The 10,088-nt window shown below is 34.7% G+C and overlaps 1 protein-coding gene across 1 annotated transcript; it reads right to left on the bottom strand.

Annotated features, from left to right (window-relative positions):
* Positions 1-4,023: 4,023 nt before the first annotated feature.
* On the bottom strand, positions 4,024-6,482 carry LOC122052168 (protein IN2-1 homolog B-like). The gene is made up of 9 exons (XM_042613569.1): positions 6,385-6,482; positions 6,255-6,315; positions 6,049-6,135; positions 5,863-5,961; positions 5,685-5,793; positions 5,521-5,597; positions 4,594-4,701; positions 4,399-4,479; positions 4,024-4,293 (listed from the first exon to the last, which is right to left on the bottom strand). Exons 1-9 carry the CDS (start codon positions 6,480-6,482, stop codon positions 4,285-4,287), a joined length of 729 nt encoding a protein of 242 aa, XP_042469503.1. The 3' UTR covers positions 4,024-4,284.
* Positions 6,483-10,088: the final 3,606 nt, after the last annotated feature.

Raw genomic sequence — 10,088 nt, 5'->3', positions numbered from 1 at the left:
ATTCTCATATTTATTATTAAAAGCTTAGTGGGTGTTACAATTAGAGAAATATGGCTATAGCCAAGTTAAATTTGTCGCCACACCCTATGATCCTTCAAAAACTCTCCACAAGAATAAGAGTGGTGTGGCAGTATCTCAATTAAGATACTCACAAATAATAGGTAGTCTAATGTATTTAGCAAATTGTTCTAGACCTGATATTTCTTTTGCTATAACGAAATTGAGCAGATTTACCACCTGTCCGGACAGAACGCATTGGGATGCATTAGACAGAGTACTCAGATACCTAAAAGGCACTATATCCTTGGGCTTGTGGTATGGGAGATTCCCTGCAGTCCTGGAGGGATATAGTGATGCTAGTTGGATAGCTGACACTACCGAGTGTAAAGGCGTTACTGGTTATGTCTTTACACTTGGAGGCGGTGCAGTTGCTTGGAGGTCTGTTAAACAGACGATTATAACCCGTTCTACATCTGAGGCAGAATTGTGTACTTTGGATACCACAGTAACTGAAGTTGATTGGCTTAAGGGTCTTCTTTCTGAAATTCCCTTGATGATGAAGCCAATATCTTCTATTTCAGTACACTGTGATAATCAAACAACAATAGCTCAGATTAGAAGCTCCAAGTATAACCAGAAACAGAAGAGACATGTACGAATAAGATTAAAGTCTATTCGTGAGCTAGTGTCTCTTAGAGTGGTGTCATTGAACTTTGTAAGTTCAAAAGATAATATTGCTGATCCACTCACTAAAGGACTTGATTCTGAGAAAATCAAGAGATCCAGTAAGGAAATGGGACTGAGGCCTATCCTGGTTTCACCTATAGCAGCAACCCAACCTATCTTCTTGGAGATCCCAAGAAGTAGGTTCAATGTGGTATAAACAAGTTATAAAGGTGAACCGTAAGCATCAAATTGATTGAGATGTAATCTCATAGTCTCTTCCCTGGATAGATGCTTGACTGCTAGTAAGGATGAGCTTAGGAGCTCTTAATGAGTTCAAGGTCTTAATGACAGGATGCTCACAGTACATCCTTGGAGAACTCACCTATGCAAGTGAAACTGTGTGGCCGCAGTGTGGGGGGTCTAGGCAACTCTCCTTAGCACTTATGAAATAAAATTCGGTGGCATGGTCATAATGCACCAACCCAGAAGGATTCAACCGTCGCCCGTGATGAGTTATTACCAATTGATTTTCACATATAAAAGGTTTAAGATCAAGACTGAGTTTTCTTCAAACCTATGTGAATAAGATTGATGTACTTAGGTGAAAATTCAAACCGAAAGGTATTTTCACTAAAAGCTCATTGCAACCAAGCCTCAGAACATATCTTTGTTTTCGACCAAAATAATTTGAATTAGTGGGAGATTGTTGAGTTTTAATTCAAACTATTTCTTTGCTTATTGTAATGTATAGATGTATGCATTTAGTCCCACATTGCTAAGCAAAGAAAAGTTGGAAGGTCCTATATATGGAGTCCTTCCATCCTTGCTTAGTAAAGTTAAGGGGACCTACACGCATGCATGGGGCGAGCCCAAATCAGGTGGTTTCAGGGGGTTCGAGCCGGAAATCTATAAACCGGGCGTGACGCACGCGATCGTCACGCGCAGGAGGGTGCAAATCCCCCGCTCGTGGGCCTCACGCTTGCAGGCGACCTGGTTTGTTTTTGCCAGTCTTTGGTTCGCTGGCAAGGTTTGGTTCTATCCCGCGAAAGAGGAAGCGACGCACCCGCGCGTCAGAAAGCGGAAGCGACGCACGCTTTGCTTCGTTCACTGCTTCAGAGTGTATAAATACACTGCCTCTGTTCCTGGTTAAACACACACTCAAACTTTCTGCTTTCTCTTCTTCTCTTCCGAGTTTTCCCTTGTTCTGAGGCTTGGTTCCGCGATCTAAGGTTGAGTCCGAGTGCGACGTTCGTCTTGGAGTGCACCTACGGACGACGTGAGTGGTTGTCGGATCTTGGGAGAATTTTGTCGGAGAGCCTCTGCACCGTGGGCGGTAATAAATTCTCTAAAGATAGTCGGCATGCCGACGCTTCAACCGGAGATGTATTTTCTCGACCTCTCTTTTATTTACCTGTTTACTACATACTTATTGTTTTGATGTAATTTTACTACGGTTAGTGTTCTCCTTTCAACAACATGATCAACTACATGTACAACTAGAGTATCTGAAACAGGTGTTTCGATACATTGCCATTGTGAGGTTCGCTTAGATTTATCGACAGGGCACGGATCTCACACGGGGGCGATGTTAGCCGGTGGAGCTGCAGTAGCTGCTGCTGCTGCTTATGCAGTGCACCATATGGGTTCTCATGACAGTGGTTACCAAGGTAAGTTCAAGCACGACGGCAAAATGAAACATGGCAAGTTCAAGAAATGAAACTGATCCCATGTGCTTGGAGCGAGCTACAAGATCACCTCTCTACTTCGTGGTTTGATGAATAACATGAATACTGTTGTGTGAAACTCGATCGGTTGTTTTTTTTCCTACTTTCAACTTTTCAGTAACTCTGCTGTAACTCTTGGTTGATTGTTTACCGTGACTTTTCCCCCTTCATGTGTATTTCTGGTATTGCACTATTAATCTTTATCCAGTGAATTAAATGTCGAAAAGGGAGAAAAAAAGCCTTTTAATTTTAGTCGAGCAAAATGGTAGTCAGACGTCCAACAGGAAAATTAGCAAGGGAAGATGATCATAGAGGATCAAAGACTTACATGAGATGTAAAGTGTAAATGAGTAAAGAATGAGACACTTGACATTAGGGAAATCTAATGTTTGGTAGTACTGATGACACTACGATTGTTTGAAACTCGATTGAAAAATATCAATCGATTGCTGAACAATGCTAATCTATTGTTATCACTATTACAGTGAATAGAATATTTCTGAGTCGAGCTAGATCGATTGATGCAACAACAATCAATTGTAAACAATGACTCAAAATTAAATTGGTAAGAGTCATTCTCCCAGTGCAATAGTCAAATTTAATGGAACAATCGATTTTAGTGTCGATTTTTAAAGGTTTTGAAGGATAGTGCTGTTGTATTTTCAAACCTTATAAAACAATTCAAAGTAATTACAAAGTGACCAAAAGTAAGAAATATGTATAAATTATTGTTTACTTTGCATTTATTTTCTCTATTGTATTTGATTATATTTATTTATAAAGAACAAATTATAGAGATTTCTCTACCTCCCCGAACGCATTAAATAAACAAGACCAGGGGACACATGGCATAAACCAGGACCCTTTATTCTTCTCCTTCGTCATGATGCGTATATTGTTACTATCGTTCATGCTTCTCCGATCCATGAGTTATATACTCTCTCTTTTTGATTCACCATTACTATCTATCAATTAAACACTTTTAATTAGATAAATTAAAATTGATTAATAAAAATTCAAAAATTAAAATATATATTAATTGTATTATAATAATTTATCATTGATTATCAAATTTAATTAATATTTTTTTTATCAAATTTAACTTTATTTAGTTAATTAAAAATATTTATTAGATAAATATATTATTTTTTAACAAAATATAATTGAAAATTTTGTTATTGTTTTTTTCAAAATTTTACCGATATGACACGTCTTTTGATTTAGAAAATAACCTTTTAAAATACACCAAACTATTCTTATAAATTTTAATAATACAATTAAATATCTTTAATAATATTTTAAATAAAAAGCTATGTTTAAAAAATTAATATTTAATTTTAAAAAATTATTATGGTCCCAAACATTTTTTCACTTAAAGCCATTATTGAGACGATATTATTATTGAGACGATATTGAAGAAAATTGGTAAATTATCATTGAAATAAAAGGTGATATCCCTAAATTTAACATGATTTAGAACTTCCAATTCCTAGTCCACAATTTATTGTCCTAATGATAATTTATCTTAGTTTCCATAGGTTAGCGTAGTACAATATTTACTCCAATAAATTTAAAGTCTATTTCAATGGATGTAAAATACCTCTAACTTTCCTCATATAAAGTAGCATTGTGCTAGGATACAATATTCTCCATAATTTATTTACTTGTATTTTATTATGGTACCGACCAGAATAAGAATAGATGACGAGGGGCATACCCCATAACAATAGCAAACAACATGAACGGCAACATTAAGTATACTATACATACACAAATATAGATTATTTCAAATAAAGGGAACATGTTTTATACGGAGAGGAAAGGTCACGACATCTTTATTTAAGATCATATCACAGGAGAGACCAGAACCTGAAAAACTAGTATGGAGAGATCTTCATGCAATCTGAAGGAAATGAAGAAAACTAATCAGTAGGAGCAATCGTCAGGCTTTTGAACAGTTAACTGAAACTTGGAAATTTAAATTGAAACCATAAACCATGTATCGTACCCCTAATCGCTTCTTAGTTCCAGCCAGTAGCTCTTTAGGATCTTGTCGAGTACATGTGTAGGCATCGATCTTGTTCAATTCCTATTCAGTGTAATTTTTATCAGAACAAACATAAGTAGGAAGTTAATATATGTGTAGTCATCGATCTCGTTCTATTCCAAATCAATGTAATTTTCACTAGGTGCAAGGAATAACCTCAATCCATAATGCCAATTTTGGCCTGCCTTTGGTAACGTCGTAATTCTTCAACTCTGCTAAGGAGTACTGGAATCTTTCGATAAATGGGGCATAGGCAATGTCAACCTAGAAAATAATAAGTTTAGATTTTAGACCAGCAAATACTTAAAAAAAAAAGAAGCCATTGCCTTATAGCTTTCTTTCGTTTAAATGCCTAAACCATCTCTGCGTAGAAGAAAAGGTATGACAACTAGTTTTTCTTTTGCCCAAAAATCAAGTGATCAATTTTTGAAGTTGAAGCACCACCACAAATATAGTAGAACTCATATTGCATTCCGTTCAACATCATTGTATAATAGACATTTTAAAAAAAAAAATGGAGAATGTTTATGATTGTTGAGTCAAATCTTGTGTTTCAACTATAGTCTTAAATTGAATAAGATCTGTATGTAAACATGTAAACAACACAGACAAGTGGCCATTATAGGAATAAGATCCCTTTAGTAGACCTCATATTGCATTCTCAAAGGGGCTTATTCCTTAAGTGAACATGTAAACAACACAAACAAGTGGCCTTATAGGAATATGAAATGGATTTCGATAAAACAGTGTGAAAGGGTAGGGCTATTTTTTGTTGTTTTAGAGAAGCGGACAGGAAACAGAGAGTTTTGAGCAAATTTCTTGTGCAATACATCTAGTTTGTCTTGATTTAGTCCTCGGCTAAATATTCGGTAAAAGATGTGGACATATGACTTCTAGTTGGTCCTGATTCATTATGGGGCTAAAGATTTGAATTGGAATGTAAGACATAAGATACATGAAGCTCGAATGAAACTACAAGGCACAGATGCATAACTAGAGAATTCAAATGTCCTCATTCAGATGACAAGAAACTAAATTAAGTTACATTACATGCAAATTATACAAGTTCAGGTAGGTACTCACCAAACTAAATTGGCCAAGGAAAAATGGTCCATCATCAAACTTCAAAAGGGCTTCTTCGATCTTGTCATAGGCGGCAACTAGTGCAAACGAATCATAGCAGATTAGCGTCTACTACATCAATTAAACATAATAAGATACAGAAATTGACAAGAATTCTAACGCACCGACTTCGTCACCAACATCTCCTGGAGAAGGTAATGACTTGAAATTGAGCATGTTAAAGTTATCACTGTATGAAAACAGCTCCTCTGCAAACTGCCTCTTTGCGGGATCCTAAAATTCCCAATATAAGATACGGAAGAAGCTTATTTGCAGGTAGCAGATCATCCAGAAATCACTTACATCAGGCAGTAACTTTGGTCCCTCAAATGTTTCATCGATAAATTTAATCAGATCCAGACTCTCTCCTTTCACCTCATTGTCATGCTCCAAAGAGGGCACCTATTGAGCATATCGTGATCTCAAGACCAAACTCGTATGATCAGGCACAAACTACTGTACAAAAAAGCTAGTCAAGGTGAATCGAACCTTATTCCCAGGATAAACCTTCTCCTTGTACCAGTCTGGCCTATTTTGCAGATCGATTCCAACCAATTTGATCTTCTCCTGCAATCCCTGCTCCCAGAGAACGCAGATCGGAGGAAGCAATCAATTTTACGAAGTAATCTTTCTAAAAAATATATATATTTATCTTAAATTTTTCGCATCTTTTAAATCAATAAAGAAAAAGATACCTTGAAATTCCTAACTATCCAGGTGCGTTGCGCAAATGGGCAGGTGTATGAAATATACAACCTAAAAGCCGATCGCAAGACAAGCAAATCAACAAGTTTCCCAAAGTTAAAGATCCGGCCAAGGGATTACCTGGTGGTGCCATCGAAGAGAGCTGGTGGTTCGGAGGACGAGTTGAGGGGAGGAGGAAGCACCTCCTTCACAAAGCTGCGCGGATGCAACTCCGACATCAGCAAAACCCGGAGGCCACAAAAAGATCGAATCGAGGGATAAAGGAAACTACGAGATTTGGAGACTTACCGGGAAGACGCCACCGCTGCTGCCATCGCGAAGACTAACGACGAAGGATCGATCACTCCGAATCCGGAGGAAGTGAAGGAGCAATATATAGAGCGAAGGAAAGGAATCGAGAGGTAAGTGCCGCTGTCTGATGATTTTTAGGAGTAATTTACCAGTTTACCCTCCAAAGCTTCTGGAATCTGGAGTGCGTAAGCAGTGACGGAACAAGTCGGTGTGATTAGTTGTAATACCCTTACTTACTTTCAGTACTTTTTTATAGTAACAATATGTATTAACTGGTTAGTAGTTATTATAATATATAATAAATAAATATTAAATCTGATCTATCATAAAATAAATTTATCAAGTTAAAAAATTAATTAATCTAATTAAAAATTAATTATTATTAATGAAAATTAATTAGATATTATTTTAAAAATTAAATATGAAAATAAGTGAGCAAGAATATAATTAACTTATAAAAATATTTATATTACTTGACATCCTTAATAATAATACTAAAAATTACAAAAAAAAAAAAAAAAACTCATTCTAACTAGTCAAATTTTGATCATTTAACATTTATCCATATAACAATTAGTAAAATACTATAGTTAATAGATTTTACAATTGTTTTAAAGTGATTGTGATAAATTTAAAATAATTTTGATAAAATTTAAATAATTTTGAGTAAGTTCATAAAAAAATATTTTGATATTATATAGTGTTCATGATTTATAATTTAATGTTTAAGATTTTAAAATTTAAGATTTATAATGTTATCTATAATTGTGTATTAACTATTGAGTAGCCTCTACATATAGTAAATACTAAATAATTTTTATAATTATTTTAAAGTGATTTTTATCGATTTAAAATAATTTTGATAATTTTTTAAAAAATTAAATTGATCAAAAAGTATTATAATATAATAATATTTAGGATTTAAACTACTGTGTACTTAGTGATTTTTACCTTTTGATTTAAAGTGATTTTAACTCATTTAGAATGATTTGAATAAAGTTTAAATAATTTTGAAAAAGTTAATTAAATTTTTAATATAGCATTTTGTACTTAATAATTTTGATTAAAATTAAATAATTAATTTTTTCTAAGTAATTACTCGTGTAACAGTTTATAGCTGAAAGTAAAGGTATACTTGAAAAGTATGATATATTTTAATTTTTTATTTTTTTAAGGGATATTCATGTAATCATTTGATAAATTTGAAATACTCTACTTATAATTTTTTAGTTGGTAACAAGTATACAGGTTACATCTGAAGGATCGAAAACGTGATAAAAAAGGGTTAAATATCGCTCATTAAAAAAAATCGTAAAAGTGAATCAGAATAAGTAGCGGAATATAATAGCAAAAACAATACAAGAAACTCAGGTGGTTACTTAGTTCGGAGCCTATGTCGACTCCTACTCCAAGACTCGTAATTTTTAATCGCACAGTTAGATAATCCACTAAAATTTCTCTTTCCAAAACTTTTGGAAAAAAAGTAATTTGTACACAGATTTTTACAAAGGATTATGCAAGCTAAAAATAAATATATTGACAATGAAGTAATAAGATGAAGATTATGTTGGTACAATATCCCCTGGGACAAGATTGACCAGGTTGACTAGGCTTGAGTTGGCTCAAGCTTGAGTCTTGATGTTTGGGTTTCGATGTTTCATAATACGTGAAGATTGCAGGTGCAATCATCCGATTGAGGAGATTGTTAGTGCAATTCCCCTCTGGTCAGGATTTGACCAGATTGGTGTGAAGAAGAGTCAAGTAGGTCAAGGCTGATACTTGACTAGAAAAGTCCTAACTGGTGGTTAGACAAAGAAAAATCCTGGTGAGTGAAGCCAGGTGAAAGTTCCAGTGAGTAAGACGGGCAGTTATAAAATCCTGGTGAGTGAACCTAGGTGAAAGATCTAGTGAGTGAAACTAGATAGGTGAAAGTCTCGGTGAGTGAAGCCGGGTAGTGGAAAAATCCTGGAAAGTGAAATCATGTGAAAACCCTAGTGAGTGAAGCTAGGTGAAAAACCTGGTGAGTGAAGCCAAGCAGATGGAAAGTCATGGTGAGTGAAGCCAGGCAGATGGGAAGTCCTAGTGAGTGAAGCTAGGCAGATGAAAAGACCTGGTGAGTGAAGTTAGGCATGTGGAGATCCAGGTAGGTCAAGGTTGACTAGACACCTTGTATTGGGAAGCCTAAGTAGGTCTAAGGATTGATTGAATACTTTGTTGGAGTGTATACTAAAAGCCTAGCTTTTGTAAATATTTATTTTTGAAATAAAAGAATCATATTGGTCAATATCTACATTTATTTGTTAAATGTAATTGTTCAATTAATTTATATAGTAGACAACATGGTGTGTGGTGTCACATACAGAAGATCATGTTGACGGTTCTTTATAAATTATAAACAGTTGCTCATGACTAAGATGGAAAGGAACAAACCATCGGAATAGTCGTAGTGTAATTAAGTATTAGTTTATCTTGATTAATAAATTACACTGGTACACTCTAAGTGTATTGAGTAGGGCCATTTAGGTAAGTTCTTTTTGTATTGACTTAATAAAAGAACTAAACCTTAGTTATTATGGAAGTGTATGCTCTTAATCCTAATATAATAACAAGCACATATATTTAATATTTATTTCTTTGACTTATCAAAGGGTGAGGTTTAGCTCAATAAATCAATATGTCCGATAAGTTGGGAAATGATATTACTTATAATGTGTGTTGTTGATTATAGAAGAAATCTGTGTCCTAATTATCTAGGTTGAAATTGTCCCCAAGAGGAGCTCATAAAGATTGCCATATTAAACCCTGCAGGTGGACTTAGTCCGACATGACAATGAAGCTGAGTGGTACTACTCTTGGAGCTAGATATTAATTAAGTTATCAGTAACTTACTTAATTAGTGAACATTTGTTATTTTAAACACAGGGAGACTAACACACTCATGATAAGAAGGAGCCCATAATGTAATTTGGGATTGGTGCGGTAGTGTGGTAATAACTCTCTAGTGGAATGAGTTATTATCGATGAACTTGAGTTGTGTGTTCGGGGCGAGCACGGGATACTCAAGCTCATCGGAAGGCCAAAATCAATTTCTCCTCTATGTCCCTGTCGTAACCTTATTAAAGCCTCAAGTCCATCCAAATATAAACTTATCTTGGTATCCAAGAAGGGGGTCGGTCCATTGCTTGGTGACCAAGCAATGGCCGGCCACATCCTCTTCTATAAGGGCCGGCCCTATTGCTTGGTGATCAAGCTAGTAGGGGCCGACCACAATAATTCAAACAAGGAGGGGTGTTTTGAATTTTAAAATCTTCTCTTTGTAGAAAATTATAAGTTTTAAAAGAGATATTTTAATTTCAAAAACTTTCCTTATTTGAATTAGGCCACATGTTTTAAAAGAAAGTTTAAAAGTTTCTAAAACTTTCCTTTTTTAACCATCCTCATGGTTTAAGAAAAAAAGGAAGATAAGTTTTAAAATTTAAATTTTATATCACCATGTTAAAAAATGAAATTTTATAAGAGAAGTTTTAAATTTT

This window comes from Zingiber officinale, chromosome 3A, assembly GCF_018446385.1.
Source record: "Zingiber officinale cultivar Zhangliang chromosome 3A, Zo_v1.1, whole genome shotgun sequence".
Taxonomy (NCBI): domain Eukaryota; kingdom Viridiplantae; phylum Streptophyta; class Magnoliopsida; order Zingiberales; family Zingiberaceae; genus Zingiber; species Zingiber officinale.
This window is presented reverse-complemented; position numbering and strand designations above follow the sequence as displayed.

Excerpts from the sequence above, each read along its gene's own strand:
- LOC122052168 (XM_042613569.1), bottom strand. The coding sequence starts at position 6,482 with ATGTCGGAGTTGCATCCGCGCAGCTTTGTGAAGGAGGTGCTTCCTCCT. Across the intron at positions 5,598-5,684 it reads AGATGTTGGTGACGAAGTCG|TTGCCGCCTATGACAAGATC; the intron begins GTGCGTTAGAAT and ends CGTTTGCACTAG. Across the intron at positions 4,702-5,520 it reads TCCTTGGCCAATTTAGTTTG|GTTGACATTGCCTATGCCCC; the intron begins GTGAGTACCTAC and ends ATTATTTTCTAG.